The 19,537-nt window shown below is 50.9% G+C and overlaps 1 protein-coding gene across 2 annotated transcripts in view; it reads left to right on the top strand.

The window, feature by feature from the left end:
• LOC119963724 overlaps window positions 1-19,537 on the top strand; it is a 181,302-nt gene that overhangs the window by 77,544 nt on the left and 84,221 nt on the right. For both annotated transcript variants that reach the window (XR_005460140.1, XM_038793033.1), the window contains exons 11-12: window positions 8,163-8,310; window positions 11,477-11,559. Coding sequence is in view for 1 of the 2 variants with exons in the window: in XM_038793033.1 (XP_038648961.1) it covers window positions 8,163-8,310; window positions 11,477-11,559 (231 nt within the window). In the remaining variant the exon portion in view is untranslated. The remainder of the gene's footprint in view (window positions 1-8,162; window positions 8,311-11,476; window positions 11,560-19,537) is intronic.

The following is a 19,537-nucleotide window of genomic DNA, read 5'->3' on the forward strand; positions in this document are numbered from 1 at the left end:
AACGCCAAGGGGCTATATCTTGTAGAAGAAAAAGTAAAAGCTATCAAGGAACCATTAGCACCTAAGGACGTGTCAGAATTTAAATCTTTTTTGGGGCATGGTTAATTACTACGGCTGGTTTGAACCAACATTACTTTGAACATTTCAACATTACTGGCACCATTATATCTGCTTTTAAAGAAGTATCAACGTTGGTGACTTCCGGTGGCGGCAATGCGGAGCTAAGCCGCACATTCGGCAGCTTCCGCTGAAAACGGACTTTGGGGCTCTTTTCAGGGCCCCCAACGGAGCTGTGTCGGCAAATCCCGACGTGGGAAGACGACAGGAGTTGACCCCTACGGTCCTATGGTCCGGACCAGGAGTGGGGTAAGGAGAAAAACGGAGAAAACACCCCTGAAAAAACGGGGGAAGGAAGACAAAATGGTGACCGGCGGAGACCTTGAGTAGCTGAGGCAGTGGGCTCAGGAGCAGCAGGCGACTCTGCTGCGCTGCTTCCAGGAACTTAAGTTGGAGCTGCTGGAGTCGCTGAAGGTAACCAACAGGGAGCTGATGGAGACCCAGACAGCCCAGGGGGCTGCGATCCGGGAGCTGCAGCAGCAGGCCTCCGAAAGGGAGGATGAGGTCATGGCCGTGGCGGGGAAGGTGGAGATGCACGAGGCGCTCCATAAAAGATGGCAGGAGTGGTTCGAGGAGCTGGACAACCGGTCGAGGAGGAAGAATTTGCGGATCCTGGGCCTCACGGAGGGGCTGGAAGGGTCGGACCTGGCGGCCTATGTGGCGGTTATGTTAAACTCGCTGATAGGGGCTGGGTCCTTCCAGGGGCCCCTGGAGTTAGAGGGGGCCCACAGAATTCTGGCTAGGAGGCCCAAGCCGAACGAGCCGCCGCGGGCGGTGTTGGTGCGGTTTCATCGGTTTGTGGATCGTGAGTGTGTGCTCCGGTGGGCCAAGAAGGAGCGGAGCAGCAAGTGGGAGAACTCAGAGGTGCGGATCTTCCAGGACTGGAGTGCGGAGGTGGCGAGGCGGAGGGCCGGGTTTAACCGGACGAAGGCGGTGCTCCATAGACGGTGTGTGAAGTTTGGCATGTTGCAGCTGGCGCGTCTGTGGGTCACCTATAAGGATCGGCACCATTATTTTGAGTCCCCGGAGGAGGCATGGGCCTTTGTGCAGGCCGAGAAATTGGACTCAAACTGAGGGTCTAAGATGGGGGATGCTGTATAATACTGTATTTGTATTTGCTTGGTTTAATGTAAGATGTGGGTTGGCCTTAGGGTTGGTGGGGTGATGTCGATTTGTCTTTTCTATATGGGTTTTTCTGCAGGGGTTGGGTGGACGGTTTCGGGCAGAGGGGTAAACGGGGAGTTCGGGGAGCTGGTAGGGGGGACTGACAATGGGAGTTGCCCTGGAGGAGGCAGAGGCAGGGCCGGGCAGGGCGAAAGCGTGGGCTTTCTGCGGGTTTCCAGCGCTGGGAGATGGTGGGGGCGGGGGCGGGGCTGAGAAGCGCGGGTCGTTGCTGGCTGTTTTCTTTTCCCGCGCAAGAGCGGGGGGGGTGGGGGGTGAGGACCCATTAACAGGCACGATGGAGGAGGGGTAGTCCCACGTGGGGAGGAGTCGGCGGTAGGGCGGGAGTCGCCGGGGTCAGCAGAAGTTAGCTGGCTCACGGGAGTGCTATGGTGGGAGGGGCACGGCTAGGAAGGGTCCTAGCCTTGGGGGGGGGGGGGGGGGTGTACCGGGTTGCTGCTAAAACGGTCAGGTAGGAGCTGGAGGACGCAAGGGATGCTGGAGGGGGGGAGTTGCCGCTGAGGGAAACTGGCAGAGCGGGGGACGCTGGCCGGTGGTGGGCAAGGGATGGGGTATGGCTAATCGGCAGGGGAGGGGGGCAGGGAGCCCTCGGATCCAGCTGATAACCTGGAATGTGAGGGGGCTGAATGGGCCGGTCAAACGGGCCCGGGTATTTGCGTACCTGAAGGGGCTGAAGGCGGATGTGGCCATGCTCCAAGAGACACACCTGAGAGTGGTGGACCAGGTTCGGCTGAGGAAGGGATGGGTGGGCCAAGTATTTCACTCAGGGCTGGATGAGAAGAATAGGGGGGGTGGCGATCCTGGTGGGGAAGAAGGTGTCGTTTGAGGCGTTAAATGTGGTGGCTGACAGTGGCGGGAGGTATGTGATTGTGAGTGGCAAGCTGCAGGGGGAACGGGTGGTGTTGGTGAATGTTTACGCCCCAAATTGGGACGATGCGGGGTTTATGCGGCGTATGTTGGGCCGCATTCCGGACCTGGAGGTGAGGGGCCTGATCATGGGGGGGGACTTCAACACAGTACTGGATCCCCCACTGGATCAATCCAAGTCCCGGACGGGTAGGAGGCCGGCAGCGGCTAAGGTGTTGAGGGGATTTATGGACCAGATGGGGGGGTGGATCCCTGGAGGTTTGCGAGGCCAAGGGCCAGGGAGTACTCGTTTTTCTCCCACGTACTTAAGGCCTACTCGAGGATTGATTTTTTTTGTCCTGAGCAGGGGGTTGGTTTCGAGGGTGGAGGATGTGGAATACTCCGCCATTGCCATTTCGTATCATGCCCCGCACTGGGTGGACCTCGGGCTTGGGGAAGAGAGGGACCAACGTCCGCTCTGGCGCTTGGAGGTGGGGCTGCTGGCAGATGAGGAGGTGGCCGGGAGGGTTCAGGGGTGTATCGAGAGGTACCTTGAGGCCAATGACAACGGGGAGGTCCGAGTGGGGACGGTCTGGGAGGCATTGAAGGCGGTGATGAGGGGGGAATTGATCTCCATCCGAACCCATAGGGAGAAGGGGGAGCAGAGGGAGAGGGAGAGACTGATAGGGGAAATAGTGCGGGTGGATAGGAGATATGCGGAGGCTCCAGAGGAGGGATTGTTGGGGGAGAGGCGTAGCCTTCAGGCCAGATTCGACCTATTGACTACCAGAAAGGCGGAAGCTCAGTGGAGGAAAGCACAGGGGGAGGTGTATGAGTATGGGGAGAAGGCGAGCAGGATGCTGGCACACCAGCTCCGAAAGCGGGACGTGGCCAGGGAGATTGGGGGAGTGACGGATAAGGCTGGGAAGGTGGTGCGGAGGGGAATAGATGTTAATGGGGTCTTCAGATACTTCTATGGGGAACTGTACCGGTCGGAACCCCCGGTGGAGGGGGGTGGAATGGGGCGCTTCTTGGACAAGCTGCGATTCCTGAGGGTGGAGGCAGCGCCGGCCCTGGGGTTGCTGGCGCCCTGGGCAAGCTGAACTTCGGCGCCCTTCCGGGGAGGAGGGGGGGGGGGGGGGGGCGGGGGGGGCGGGGGCGGGGCCGGGGCCGGGGGGGGGTGGGGCCGGAGGGGGGCGGGGGGTGGGGGCGGGGGGGTGGGGGCTGGAGGGGGGGCGGAGGGGGGGGGGGCGGAGGGGTGGGGGGCGGAGTGAGCCCGAGGGGGGGGGCCGGAGTGACCACCGGCGAGCCTGGATCCATCCGCCATGTTTGTGCGGGGCGGCCCGAGGGAGGGCGGCCACCGCACATGCGTTGGTTGGCACCGGCCCAACTGCGCATGCGCGGGACCCGAGTCTTTTATGCGGCGCCGGGTCTCTGACGCCGGTCACGCACTCCTTCATGGCGCCCCCTAGCACATGGCGCCCCGGGCGACTGCCCGAGTTGCCGGTACCTTGAGCCGGCCCTGGGTGGAGGAGGAGCAGGTGGAGGGACTGGGGGCGCCGATCGAGCTGGAGGAGGTGGTCAAAGGGATAGGGAGCATGCAGTCGGGGAAGGCGCCGGGGCCGGACGGGTTTCCGGCGGAATTTTATAAAAGGTATTTGGACCTGTTGGGCCCCCTGTTGGTCCGGACCTTTAACGAGGCAAGGGGGGGGGGGGGGGGGCTTTACCCCCAACTATGTCACGGGCGCTGATTTCCTTGATTCTGAAGCGGGACAAGGACCCTCTGCAGTGCGGGTCATATAGGCCGATTTCGCTTCTAAACGCCGACGCTAAGCTGCTGGCAAAGATCCTGGCCACTAGAATAGAGGATTGCGTGCCCGAGGTCATTCATGAGGACCAGAGGGGGTTTGTGAAGGGAAGGCAGTTGAATGCGAACGTGCGAAGGCTCCTCAATGTCATTATGATGCCGGCCATGGAAGGGGAGGCGGAGATAGTGGTGGCATTGGATGCGGAGAAGGCCTTTGATAGGGTTGAGTGGGAGTATTTGTGGGAGGTGTTGGAGAGGTTTGGGTTTGGGGAGGGGTTTATCCGGTGGGTGAGGCTGCTCTACGAGGCCCCGATGGCGAGTGTAGCCACAAATAGGAGGAGGTCGGAGTACTTTCGGCTGTACCGGGGGACGAGACAGTGTTGGCGATTGAGCCCCTGGCCATGGCATTGAGGGAGTCAGGGAACTGGAGGGGCCTGGTGCGGGGTGGGGAGGAGCATCGAGTGTCGCTGTATGCGGACGACCTGTTGCTGTATGTGGCGGACCCGGTGGGGGGATGCCGGAGGTGATGAGGATTCTTAGTGAATTCGGGGGTTTCTCTGGGTATAAGTTGAACCTGGGCAAGAGTGAGTTGTTTGTGGTGCATCCGGGGGATCAAGAGGAGGGGATTGGTAGGCTCCCACTGAAGCAGGCAGGGAAGAGCTTCAGGTACCTAGGGGTCCAGGTGGCTGGGAGCTGGGGGGCCCTGCACAAGCTCAACCTCACAAGGTTGGTGGAGCAGATGGAGGAGGAGTTTAAGAGGTGGGATATATTACCGCTGTCACTGGCGGGGAGGGTGCAGTCCGTTAAGATGACGGTGCTCCCAAGGTTTTTGTTCCTGTTCCAGTGCCTCCCCATCCTTATCCCGAAGGCCTTTTTTAGGAGGGTCAACAGGAGTATTACGGGATTTGTGTGGGCACATGGGACTCCGAGGGTGAGAAGGGTGTTCCTGGAACGGGGCAGGGATAGGGGGGGCTGGCGTTGCCCAACTTCTGTGGGTACTATTAGGCTGCCAACGCAGCGATGGTGTGTAAGTGGGTAATGGATGGGGAAGGGGCAACATGGAAGAGGATGGAGGTGGCGTCCTGTGTGGGCACGAGCCTGGAGGCGCTGGTAACGGCGCCGTTGCCGCTCCCTCCAACGAGGTATACCACGAGCCCGGTGGTGGCGGCTACCGTCAAAATTTGGGGGCAATGGAGATGACATAGGGGAGAAGTGGGGGGCTCGATGGAGGCCCCGATACGGGGGAACCATCGGTTTGTCCCAGGGAGCATTGATGGCGGATTTCTGGGCTGGCACAGGGCAGGGGTTAGGAGGTTGAGGGACCTGTTTGTGGAGGGTAGGTTCGCGAGCTTGGGGGAGTTAGAGGGGAAGTTTGGGCTCCCCCCGGGGAACATGTTTAGATACATGCAGGTGAGGGTGTTTGCCAGGCAGCAGGTGGAGGGATTCCCCTTGCTGCCCCCACGAGGGGTGCGGGATCGGTTGCTCTCGGGGGTGTGGGTTGGAGGAGGGAGGATTTCGGACATATACCGGGTAATGCAGGAGGTAGACGAGGCCTCGGTGGAGGAGCTGAAGGGTAAATGGGAAGAGGAGCTGGGTGAGGAGATTGAGGAGGGGACGTGGGCGGATGCCCTGGAGAGAGTGAATTCCTCCTCTTCCTGTGCGAGGCGTAGCCTCATACAGTTCAAGGTGCTGCATAGGGCCCACATGACTGGGACGAGGATGAGTAGGTTTTTCGGGGGCGAGGACAGGTGTGCTAGGTGCTCGGGGAGCCCAGCGAACCATGCCCATATGATTTGGGCGTGCCCAGCGCTGGGGGAGTTTTGGAAGGGGGTAGCAAGGACGGTGTCGAGGGTGGTGGGATCCAGGGTCAAGCCAGGCTGGGGACTCGCAATTTTTGGGGTTGCAGTGGAGCCGGGAGTGCAGGGGGCGATAGAGGCCGGTGTTCTGGCCTTTGCGTCCCTAGTAGCTCCAATGGAAGGATGCGAGGCCCCCAAGCGTGGAAGCCTGGATCAGTTAAATGGCGGGGTTCATTAAATTGGAGAAGGTGAAATTTGCCCTGAGGGGATCAGTACAAGGGTTCTTTAGGCGGTGGCAGCCTTTCCTGGACTTCCTGGCGGAAAGGCAGGGAAATAGGCCGGCAGCAGCAGCAACCCGGGGGGGGGGGGGGGGGGGGGGGGGGGGGAGAGGGGGCGAGGGAGAGGGGGCGAGGGAGAGGGGGTGAGCGAGAGGGGGCGAGGGGGGAGAGGGAGGGGAGGGAGGGGGGAGAAGGAGGGGGGAGGGAGGGAGAGGGGGGGAGAGAGGATGGGGGAGAGGGAGTGAGGGAGGGGGGAGGGGGAGAGGGGGGAGGGAGGGGAGGGAGGAGGAGAGGGGGGAGGGAGGGGAGGGAGGAGGAGGGGGGAGAGAGGATGGGGAGAGGGAGGGAGGGAGGGGGAGAGGGAGGGGGGAGAGGGAGGGGGGGTTTGGATTGGTGGGAGGGAGAACTGTGTACATGGGTTTGTGGAATGTGGCGGGTGTTATCTCTTTCCCTTTTGTTGTTTGGGTGTTCTTTTGTTTGTTTTCTTGTGTTTGTAGTTGCTTTTGAATTTGGGTGGGTATTGTTCTTGGGGTGTTACCGCGGTTGTTTGGTTAATAGAGTTGAGATGTTTATATTTTGTAAAAATTTCAATAAAAATTATTTAAAAAAAAAGAAGTATCAACGTTGGTATTGGTGCAAGCCACAAAAATAAGCCTTTGAGAACATCAAACTTGTTTTCCAATCTTCAGGCTCACTAGTCCATTTTAACCCAAAGAGAGAGCAAATCCTAATGTGTGGCACTTTGCCCTTTGTCATTGGGGCAGTGTTCCCATTGGATGGAAGAAGGCGTACAACGACCCATCATTTTTGCATCACAAACCATAACTGATGCAGAGACAAAATCTCCCAAATTGTGGAAGAGGGCCGAGCCATCATTTATCGGGTTACGAAATTCCACCAGTATGAACATGGGCGTTAATTTGTGATCATCACCGATCACAAGCCATTATTAAGGTTATTTCACCAGGACAAGCCTGTTCCATCAGCCAGCATCAGCGATGAGCTGGACTTCTATGTTCCAACATAGACCATGCGCCCAAATCTCAAACACAGATGCCCTGAGTCCACTTCAACTACCTCAAACCATATCCCCCCGCCCCCCCCACTCCGGAGCACAAGAAATTGTGTTATCCCTCAACTTCTTGGATATGCGTCCGGTAGCATCAAAGCAAATTCAGAATTTGACTCAGCGAGACCCAGTGCTGTCCAATGTAAAGCTTATGGTCCTTCACAAATGGCATTTAGACAGTCGGATCACCTCCTGCCAGTGAGTCCATATTGAGCGAGCTTTCACCCACTTGATATGGAAACTCGTACTCCACTAACCCAACAGGGAGATCAAGCGATGATCCCCCTTGGTCCTCGTGAGCATCTTAACAGGCAGGAATATAGATTTTAAGTCTGTACACTACTTCATGGCGAACATTGGGCCACAGTGTCAAATGGGTATCATTTTCTCTGTGTGCTGTTTTGGAACAATGGTCAATACGATTGTGTTAAACAAGATTTCAATGTGAACGTGCTATACATTGCACTAAAATAATTGGACACATGGGGCTGGATTCTCCGCAGCCCTGCGCCAAAGTAGTGTCTCCCTCGGCTGCGGACTCAGTCAATGGCCGCCCTGGTGGGTGGCGGGGGGAATCAAGCATCGGGGGGGCCTTATGGGCAGCTGGGGCAGCGATCGAGTGGGTCAGATGAAGCGGCGGGGGCAGATCGGTGGGACCTTGTTTCTTGGTCCTGGTCCCAGTCTGAGTCCACCATGGCGCTCGGCGAGCCTCCCCCGTGCGCATGTGCGGACTCGGAAACGGAAGTGTGGGAGCCCATATCCGGAGCCACAGCTGCGGGAAGCACTCTGGGTCCCAGTCAGCCCCCTGCAGGTAAGTGAATTGCTCTATATTCTTTTTAGGAAAGTCTGGAGTGAAACGCCAGCGTTTTTATGCCGGCGTGGGACATAGCCCCAATTTTGGAGAATCCAGCCCATGAAGTTTAAACAATTCCAGTTTTTTAATAAGAATGATTGAATTACCAGACCAGCTCCTCTGGTACCTCTAAATCATGAGGAATTTGCGACAAATAGCTTTCACTGGGATGCTCATACAACCTTTAACATTCCCACTGTTTCTATTTTATCAGGGCCGATGTGACATAGTGACAAATCTCCGAATGGATCGATGTGTAATTGGCCTGTCCCAGAGTTCACAGCAAAAGAAACAAACTATGATCCCGAAGAACTTAAGCTTGTTGGAAGAAAACACAAAACTCTCAGAAAAATCACCACAGTGTAAGAGGCTTTTTGTATGAGTTTTAAAAATTCTTTCATGTGTTATGGGCCAGGGTTTAGAGAACCCCAAAGTGTATCATGGAGTTCACCTGACCCACAACTTTTACTAGATTGTGGTATGGGGAGCACATGGCCCACTTTACAGGTGTGGTACAACAGAAATGGAAAAGTATTTTTTTAAAGCAAAACAACGTTTATTCTATGAACTCAAGTTAACCTTTTTAAAACATACAGTGAACATCTTAGCAACCATCAATACAAATATAATCCCCAAAGAATACAACACTAAGTAATCCTTAATAACTTCCCAAACAACATCCAGAAGACAAAATAAACACCTTTTAACAGAAGTACATTAGGTTTACATTCACTACTGAGAACATTTATAATTCCGAATTCATCAAATGATCAAGAGATAGTCTTTTCATGGTAGAGAGATCAACAGTACACCTGCTCTGTCTGGCTTCAGCTCCAACACTGAAAATGAAACTAAAACACCCTGCAGCAAACAGCCTAAAATGAAAGTAAAGCTGACAAACACCCCAGCTCCACCCACACTCTGACGTCACTGATAAATACCCATTTCTTAAAGGTACATTTCTTAAACACCCATTTCTTAAAGGTACTCTCACATGACACATGGGAAGTGGGCTTTACTGGCTAGATGCTTTGTAGATGGTGGACTGCCCATGCGGAGTTTGCACATTCTCCCCATGGTTGTGTGAGTCCCTCCCACTCCCCACCAACCCAAAGATGTGCAGGTTAGATTGATTGCCCTTTAATTGGGAAAAAAAGAATTGGGTACTCTAAATTTAAAAAAAAAAGAAATTGATAAAAAGAAAAACAATATCTCTTGTTCTGTTCTCTTAAATTGGTTACCCTTTTCCAAATTAAAGGAAAATCTGCCAGCATTTAACAGAATAACACATTACCATGTGTCTGTTTAACCTTTGTGATTAAAGAATAGTGAATTGCTTGTAGAATATAAAAGGTCTGAGGGTCAGGATTTTTAGAGATGTGTGGCAACAAAACTAAGTTGTGGTTGATGGGGAGCTAAATGAGAATGTGAGTGAGCATTGCATCCCAAATACACATAGATACATAGAAGATAGGAGCAGGAGGAGGCCTTTTGGCTGATCATCCAACTCAATAGCCTAATCCTGCTTTCGACCCATAACTTTTGATCCCATTCGTCCCAAAGCTACGTCTAGCCACCTCTTGAATATATTCAATCAATTTGAAATTCATCATTTGAAACTGTAGTTGTTTTACCTTGCTTTCGGAGTCTGGGTGAAGTTGCTTTAGAATTTGCCTGTTACCCTAAGAATGTTATTATAGACTGGCATTTAGTAAAAACCACTCTATTGACTGTGATATGTAGGCCACAGTGCCCTACATCAGCTTGTACATCTGGGGCGGAATTCTCCGACCCCCTGCAGGGGGAATCGCCCGGGGCCGGCGTAAATTCCGCCCCCGCCGTGGCCGGAATTCTCCGCCACCCGGGAATCGGCGGGGGCGGGAATTACACCCCGCCGATCGGCGGGCCCACCCCGCGGCGATTCTCCGGCCCGCAATGGGCTGAAGTCCCGCCGCTGTCAGGCCTCTCCCGCCAACGTGGTTTAAACCACCTCTGTGCCGGCGGGAGCAGGCGGCGCGAGCGGGCCCCGGGGTCCTGGGGGGGGGGGCCCGGGGTGATCGGACCCCGGGGGGTGCCCCCACGGTGGCCATGCCCTGCGATCGGGGCCCACTGATTGGCGGGCGGGCCTGTGCCATGGGGGCACTCTTTTTTTCTTCCGCCGCCACCACGGCCTCTGGAAGAGACCCCCTCCACTGCGCATGCGCCGGTGGTGACGTCAACGGCCGCTGACGCTCCAGCGCAGGTGCGGACTCACGCCGACCGGCGAAGGCCCCGGCGGGGGCGGAATTTACGCCGGCCCCGGGCGATTCCCCGACCCTGCGGGGGTCGGAGAATTCCGCCCCAGATGTACAAGCTGATGTAGGGCACTGTGGTCTACATATCACAGTCAATTGTGATCGACTGGTTAGAGACCACTTAATTAAGTTGTCAATCAGTTGTAAAAACAACCTCTGTTCACTAACCATATCAAAAATAGCTAATCCTTTAAAAGCCTCTTCAAACTCAGGCTGAATGGCGAGATAAGTGGTTTTGGAGCTTTTTATAAACAGCTCAGCACTCATAATAGACTCAACTATAATAACAACCGTTAGGAAATTTCAACAATGAAGTCTGTTGAAAATGCAGGAACAGTTTTTTCCTAAGTTACTGTCAATCATTACACTCCAGTACTGGTTATCTTCTATTTACTCCAACTGAAAGCTATAGCTAGTCTATTTTTCATTCTTAAAGCTTTAGGGATTTAAATAGATCATGGCACTTTAACAAATCTTACCTGCCCGTCATGAGCATTTACATCACATCCATAAACATGTCACTCCCAAACTGTGGGTTTGGCCCTTGGTGCAGCAAAAATTGGCTCTGACTTTGTGAAAATCATGTCCTGGGTTTACAGAGGTATACTGAATATACAAGGCAGCAACTGATGTTAGATCTGTTCAGACATTTAATAGGCTACAGTTAGCTGATTGTATTTATTTACATTTTGCATATTGTATTCTGTGTACCAATTACACAAAGTAGAACAGAACCAAGTACAGTGAAAGTTCACTGGAATTATATCAGAAATGAAAGGTAACAGTAATGAAGAAAGGTATGTAAGTGTTTAACCTTCTCCATAACAACAAAGAAGGAGAAAGTGGATCTGATAGTTCTTTTCAGAACAGGTATTTTAAGACGATTACTAGCAAAAGATCATTTCCACTGTTAAATCATTAACAAGGACCACAGACATGCAATTTTAATTCTGGATTGAAAGGGGAAATTTGAAAAATGTTGACACAGAGGGCTATTATAAAACCTCAAATGACCATTGAGGCAAAGAGAGTAACAGCATTTAAATGAATAGGTTTTGGAAAAAGAAGGATATGAAAGAATGCAGGGAGAGCAATTACAGTAGGTTGTCACAGTTCCATTGTGATGGACTGAATGTCCTCCTGTTATGGTGCTATTCCTGCCTTTAACATGGGGCTTTGTTGACAAATTAATATTCCATGTTCCAATCATAACAAATATTTTATTTTCTTCTAGCGGCTTCTAGTTCTTCAGGCTTGACATTGGCGGATGCACAGGAAGCCACAAAGACTCATCAAACAAGAAAATCTAGATGTACGGTAAGAAAATGTAATTTTACAGAACTTTATTAAAGAAAGACAAGAATAGCAATCAGTTGACAAAGAGGAAATGACCATGGGGTAAACTGTTGTTTCCTGCATCTTGAATTCTTGAATTGTTTAATTCCCTTTTTTCCATGTACTGAATGATCTGTTGAGCTGCTTGCAGAAAAATACTTTTCACTGTACCTCGGTACACGTGACAATAAACAAATTCAATCCAATCCAATCCAATAATAATCCTGCAGAGCAGATCGCCTACAGATGCTGGAACATGCCAGATTTGCACCACACTGAATTCAATGGATGATAATTGGCTGGCTTCTACAATGCATGACAACAGCAACTTCCATTTGTATGGTGCCTTTCATGAAATAAATTGTCTCAAGGCACTTCACAGCATAATAAAGCAAAATTTGAAGCTCAGCCATATAAGTGGATATTACAGCAAATGGCAAGAAGCTTCGTCCAAGAGATAGGCTTCAAGAAGCATCATACGGGAAGAGAGATAATGAGTCAGAGAGGAAATCCAAGAGTTTAGGGCCTTGGAACTGAAGGCATGACCAGTACTGATGCATGGAGGGATTAAAATTGGGGATGCTCGAGAGGCCTAAATGAGAGGAGTGCAAATATCTCAGAGGCTGCAGGACTGAATGAGGGTACAGATTTAGGGAGAGGTGAGGACATTGAGGGTAAACAATTTTAAAATCAAGGTGTTTATCAAGAGCCAATATAGATCAGTGAGCACAGGGGTGGTAAATGGTCGGGTTTGGTGCAAGGTGAGACATGGGGAACAGAGTTTAGGATGACCTCAAGTTTATGGAGAGTAAAATGTGGAAGGTCAGCCAGGAGAGTATTGAAACAGTCAAGTCTAGAAGTTAAAGAGACACAGATGAGGGTTCAAGTAGAGTTTGAGTTGAGGCAGTGTGAAATCGGACAACGTTATTAAAATTGTCTTGGTGATGGCACAGGTATTTAGTTGGAAGCTCATCTCAGGGTCCAATATAACACCAAGATTATGAACAGCCTGGTTTAATATCAGACAGTTGTCAGAGCAAAGCATGGTGTTGATAACTTGGGAAAGCAATTTGGAGCAGGGACAGAACACAAGGCGGGAGCGGGGGGAATTTTCCAGCAGGATCAGTTATTGGAGTGGAAAATCCGGCAGGAGGCCCAAATTGTGTTTCAGGCCGATGTAAACGTGTAACGCGATTGTCACCACCCTATCGTGCTCCCCTCCTCTCCCCAACCAGTGACATAATGGGAATCCTGACGTTCAACATTGGGAACCCCATTACAATAAATTACATCTAATTATAAGGCCTCTGATGTGTTAGGCAGGTTGGTTCGACGTTGACTGCAACTGGATGCAGGGAAGCTAGAAACAAATGTCTGACACAGGAGATGATCCAACACTGTTTTATTTAACTAGTGGACTGTTGTACATGTTCAGCTGTGGGTTGACACTCTACTAATCCAACTGATGACCTCTTACTGGCTTGACCAGACTTACTAGCTACCGCATGGTAATAGTGCTCACTAACTTGTGCACTCTGACTGTCTCAGTAGCTGGGTCCTGAGAGAGAGAGAGAGTCTTAATGTGCTGTGGGCTTTATAATCGTGGTGTCCTGTCTGGTGATTGGTTGTTCTGTGTTCATTGGTCATCCTGTGTGCCAATCACTGCCTGTCTGCATCTCATTATATACAGGAGTGGTTATTATGACAGCTTCTATACCAGATAATCGCATTAAGGATCCATGCATGTCACATAGAAACATAAGGATGATGTAGTCCTCCCTGTTGGAGACAGCTCAAGCAGTCACTTTGTGGTGATATGCCTATGGGCTTTATCATATTTTGAAAGTGTGCAACCTCCAACCACCAGGTGGTGGTACAGACACACTATGCGGTCTCTAGACCAGTGTTTTCAAACTTTTTTTCCAGGGACCCATTTTTACCAACTGGCCAACCTTCGCGACCCACGCCGGCTGACCTTCGCGACCCACGCCGGCCGACCTTCGCGACCCACGCCGGCCGACCTTCGCGACCCACGCCAGCCGACCTTCGTGACCCACCATTTTCTCTGACCTTATTTGCTGCTGTCAAAATTGAGGAATCGCAATCGTGTCCAAAGCATGTGACGGTGACGTTCGGGGGCCGTGACCTGCTCTCTGCCTCCCTCAGGCAGGAAGATTACATAGAATTTAAAAAGAAATCTTTTGTGTCTCCGATTGCGCAATTTGCGGTCTTCAGCCACAGCAGCTGGCTTTTATATTCAATTTTTATTTAGTTTTTATAAATTGTAACAATGTTGTTGCACGGCACATTTAATCAAAGAGACCAAAGCCCATGTCTTTGTAAGATTCTTCAGATTCTTCCTGTTTCTTCTCTTCCTTTTTCTCTTCAGCAGCAGCAACAGGGGCAGCGGTGGAAACAATTGCTGCAGCAGCTGGGGCACTGCTACCAGCACCAACTTTGCAGACTATTGACGTCAATATTAGCCAATGCCTTGGCAGACAGACTAGGCCAGAAAGTCTCAATGGTCACATCAGCTGTTTTAATCCGGTCATTTGTGTTTGGTGACAGTGACCTCGTTGTCGTGCAGGATGAGAGCGCTGTAGATACAGGCAAGTTCCGAGGTGGAGACCATGGCGCTGGATCTCTGCGGGTGGGTCTGATGGTGCTAGTCGCCAGGGGGAAACCAGGCAGAGTGAACAGCAGTCAGCTTTTAACTATGCCGGCTGTGAGCGACCTTTTTACCATATAAATAAAATGCGGCTGCACTGCGCGTGCATGCCTGCTCATCGGTGAAACAGAGGGCTTCAACAAAATGGCACATGAGGCAGAGGTGTCTGTGTGCCTGCTGGCTGATAAAATCTTGCGTGCATTGAAGTCTCCATCGAGAGGGTAGCAAATGCCATGGGGAAACTGCTCCGGCAGAACACAGATGCGCACAGGCCTGCACTCCATCACTGTCGCCATGGGTAAGTTTTTGCAGTGGCTTTGTGACAGGAGAACGTTGCAAGTTGATCTCTGTCCCGTTGACCCTAAAGCAATTTAATTTACATCATGTTGAGGGTCATATCCTGGTCCTTTCTGAACACTTACATATATAAAGGAGTACACAAAACACCATCCTCCCAACGTAGGAATGTCAGAATGAACCAAGTTACTTTGCCATTTCCAGGGATTGTGTGGAAGTCAAAGTGTTTAGAAATTCTCTTTCCAGAGGCAAAACTAAGTGGAAATGTAAATAGTGAGGAGGATGTAATGAGGCTTCAAGACAAATTAGACAAGTTGAGTGAGAAGGCAAATACATGGAAGATTCAGTATAATGTGGGTAAGTGTAAAGTTATTCACTTTGGTAGGAAAAACAGAATGTCAGAGTATTATTTAAATAGCAATAGATTGGGAAGTGTTTTTTTTTAAATTTAGTATTGCCTCCTTCTGTGCAGTAAATAACAAATAAACAAAGAACGAGTGATGGATGATTTTAAGATTTAAAGACAGGGACAAACCTGAAGAGAGAGAACTTTTTACAAGATTGGCTAACATGGGGACCAAGATTCAGTGGTCAGCAGTTCAGTGCAAATAGGACTGAGGGAACTGGAGGTTGATCACCTTGGACAATACAAGCTCTGAGAGGGCATGAGGAGAGAGAAGAGAACTAGAGAAAGTTGTGAATTTAGGGGTGGGGATGGGGGAAATCTTTATTTGTTTGAAAGTGAATGATGTGACAGAGGCAGCTGATTGGGTAGTATTGATTTTCATGGCAAAATGTCCATAAGCTCCTCACATTTATTGTTGGAGGTGAGGATGGATGAGAAAGGAGAAAGAGGTTTAAGAAAAAATTTGCAGTAGAAATAGGAAACCAGAGGTTACCGTTGCATTCCAGGATGCTCTTGGTACAATGAGCAGGTTTAGCAGATGAGAGTCGGATTCGATAGTGCAGTGAACGGATAAACCAGTTGTCTGCCATATCCATTTAAGTCTGCGTTCATTGGAGTTTCTGGAGTTGGGGGCCATATCAGGGGAGCAGCCTTGGGAGGCGGGGGAGGGGGGGAAGGGGGGGGGGGGGGGTAATGGTTTTAATGGTGACAGTGGAATTTAAGGTGGGGGGGGGGTGACAGTGTGGTTCAGTAAAGCAGTAGCTGCAGAAATATGTTGAACAACTCCACAGATCTCGTCTGTCTGATTACTGTCTAGGTATTGTAGATGAACCGTTACTTCTGTGTGTTGAAGTATAAATCTTGGTCCGAGTCGTCTCAACCAGAGAAAACACCGAAAAGCACAGATTTGAGTTCAACATCTAGAAGTACCAGGGAACCATGTTGAGACAATCCGGGGATGTTTGACTGCCCCAGGATTTAACTGACGTGCACACTCTCTGGGAAGTGGCACACACATGCATGATCTGAAGATGGTGGTCGCACATGAGCTGGATGTTCAGGGATTGGATCCTATCTCTGTTGACATAGGGCAATCCCAGACAGCCCGGTGCGCACAAGGTAACATGCGTGCCATCTATTAGCCACTGGTCCTGGGGAATCCTGGCGATGGCAGAGAATCCTGCTGCCCGGGCATCATGTTGGGCTTGGTTCATGTTCAAGTTTATATAGTCTGCCCGGCTGTAGTTTGAGCAATGCCACAAAAGTCCCTGCTCGAGCCCGGGAATGATTCTGAAGGATAAAAGCTCAGGGCTGTGGTGATCTTGATGGCCACCGGGATTGAGTGTCTTTCTCCTCCATGCATTGCCAAGTCCGCATTGGTGTCACACCATCTGCGTGTTCAGGCGGAGCCTCCTGCTCCATGTGCTGTCTGTCATCTGCTCGAAAGACCAGCGATGCTTGTATACCTTGGGTCATCAACCTGGATCTTACCCAGACTTCAATAGTGGCCGGGTCCTCATGGTGTGGGGCTGGGCCCTACATGTGGGACGCCACCTCGAGTGTCTGTCGACGCCGATGCAGCCGCCACCTTCTCTGGCATCTGGCTGCCTGGCCTGCCAGCTGCACCACTCGGGCAAGATCTGCGGGATCCAAAATATCGTCCATACCATTCCATATCTGTAAGGAATTGGGAGAAGGCGTGATCTGACAAACAGCCATGTCTTCTACCCCGGGATCCTCCAGTCCCCCCATTGCTTTCTTCCCCCCACCTGGCAAGCACTGGCCCCCAGACCCTGAGCCCCAGATACCCACACATTACGTTACCTGGACTGGGCGCAGGACCCCTCCCATTGCACTCACCTATACTCTGGCTGCGGACTTGCCACCTGTGCTGAGGCTCATCCCCAGGTGTTTGAATGTTGGTGCTGCGTGTGTGGTGTTGCCTCCAGGAATGTTCAGGCACAGTGTCCAGGCATCAAGGTGTGATTGGAATGCTAGGTAATGACTCCCATATACTACATGGCAAGCCTACCCATGGGAATCCACTTGGGATGAGTGAAGTGCTCACTTAACCATGATTCCCTGTTAACAATAGCCGTCAGCCATGCCACGGTCAGTGGGACTTATGGGTGGGTGGTGGGGAGGCAGGCAGAGACTAGGGCTGCCCCTGGAATAGGTATACATGATCCAGTGGTTGGCATGGCAGACTGCATGGTTGCACCCCTAGCAGCGACCCACCCGAACTGAGTCTAGACCGCCCACCCCCTCCGAGCACAGGGGTGGCAATCCCAGTACTCCCGGCCTCTTTGCCTGTGATTAAAGATGGCTACTCACCTCCTCGGCTCCCCACAGAAGCACTTCTGCCAGGTTCACATTTTTAAAAGGAGTACTAATTGACGCCCGCGTGACCACTTGCTGGGGAGGTGATGAGACCATGGGAGGCCGTTGGTCGCTCCCGTTAATTGTATAGTAATCGGTGATTAAGTGATGATTATTGGTTTCTCGCCATGCTACGGTGGGATCTCGATTTCACCTATGGGAGCGGGCCAGTTGCATCATAAACTGTTTGGCCTCTCCCGCTATTTACCAGCCTTGTTGTGCTCTCGCTCGCGCAATGAGGCCACTGAATCAGGCCCCATTATTTTTTATGACCGATGAACTATCCTGTTCAATTTTGAAAACAATTTCCATTATGCAGCTTTATTTCACCAGAGATAGCTGTTACTAATTCTTCTGAGATAATTTGTGACAGCTTGCAGTTGTATACCCATCTGAAGAAAATCCTTTAATTTCTAATGCCTCATATTAATGTAAGAAAATCATAATATAGCATTGAGATCATAGCTGGATTACATTACAGCCAGGATGTGAATCAGCTGCTAATATAGCACTTTAATTATTTTTTGTATGGATCAATTAAATTCTGGAACACTCAATGTTCTTTATAATTTTCAAAATACACCCATTTTCCATCAGTTAATAGCTGCAAAAAATATTTTATATAAATATTTAATATTGGATATTACTAAATGATGATAAAAAAGCAAGTAGATTCTGGATGAATGGATTGGTCTCCACCCCACCTCCAACACTCATCCTGGTGAATTACTGCTGAATAAATATATGTGATTAATTGTGATTAACATGCCTCAAAAGGCAGTGTAGGATGTATTTCCAATTAGAAATGTCCCTGGGGAAATAAAAGATCACGTTCTATGTCATCGCTATGACTCTGACATTGTAAATATGAGAAAAAGAAAAAATAAGCGAAATACTGCGGATGCTGGAATCTGAAACCAGAACAGAGGACACTGGAAAATCTCAGCAAACTGCCAGCATCTATCAGGAGAGAAACAGGGTTAACTGTTCAAATCATGTATGATCGCTTTGCGGAACAGCTTCACTCAGTCCGCAAGCATGACTCCAATTTTCCTATTGTTTGCTGTTTTAACTCCGCATCTTGCTCTCATTCTCACATGTCCATCCTTGGACTGCTGGAATGCTCATCCGGACCGCTGTCATGTGTGCCCGGCGGACTACCTTAAATTGTATCAGGCTAAGCTTGGCACATGATGATCAGGTATTAACCCTGTTTAGGGCATCCACCCACAGACCCACCTCTAACTCTCCTCCTAGCTCGTCCTTCCACTTGCTCTTAAACTCTTCCACCGGAGTTTCCTCCGCCTCCCCCGCCTCCCAAAGCCCCTGGTAAATATCTGAAACCTTCCCCTCTCCCACCCAGGTACTGGAGACTACTCTATCCTGTATCCCCCGTGGCGGCAGCAGCGGAAAGGCTGCACCTGTTTTCTCAGGAAGTCCAGCACCTGCAAATACCTAAACCCATTCCCTGTGGCAATTCAAATTTATCCTCCAAGGCTTTCAAGCTGGCAAAGCTCCCATCTATAAATAGATCCCCCATCCTTCTAATTCCTGCCCTTTGCCAACTCTGGAACCCACCATCCAGCCTACCCAGTACAAACCGATGATTGATATAAATCGGGGTACAAACCGATGCTCCCTCCACTCTCTCTTATATCTCCTTCATTGCCCCCAGATTCTCAGAGCCGCCACCACCACCGAGCTTGTGGAGTATCGGGCTGGCTAGAACGTTAGACGTGCCGTTACCAATGCTGCCAAACTGATGTTTTTACATGACGTCGCCGCCATCCACTCCCACACTGACCCCTTCCCCACTACCCACTTCCAAATCATAGCTAAATTAGCCGCCCAGTAGTAATTGCAGAAGTTCGGCAGCGCCAACCCACCCTCCCCCCGACTGTGCTCCAGCAACACTTTCTTCACTCGCGGGGTTTTACCTGCCCACACAAATCTTAAAATAACCTTATTCACCCGTTTGAAAAAGGCCTTGGGGATGAAGATCAGAAGGCACTGAAAGACAAACAGAAATCTGGGGAGGACCGTCATTTTCACTGTCTGTACCCTCCCTGCCAGTGATAGCGGGAGCATGTCCCATCTCTCTTAAAGTCCCTTTCCATTTGTTCTACCAGCCAGGATAGGTTTAACGTGTTCAGTGCCTCCCATTTCCGGGCCACCTGGATTCCCAGATACCGAAAGCTCTTTCAGACCAT

Source organism: Scyliorhinus canicula, chromosome 3, assembly GCF_902713615.1.
Source record: "Scyliorhinus canicula chromosome 3, sScyCan1.1, whole genome shotgun sequence".
NCBI classification, from domain to species: Eukaryota; Metazoa; Chordata; class Chondrichthyes; order Carcharhiniformes; family Scyliorhinidae; genus Scyliorhinus; species Scyliorhinus canicula.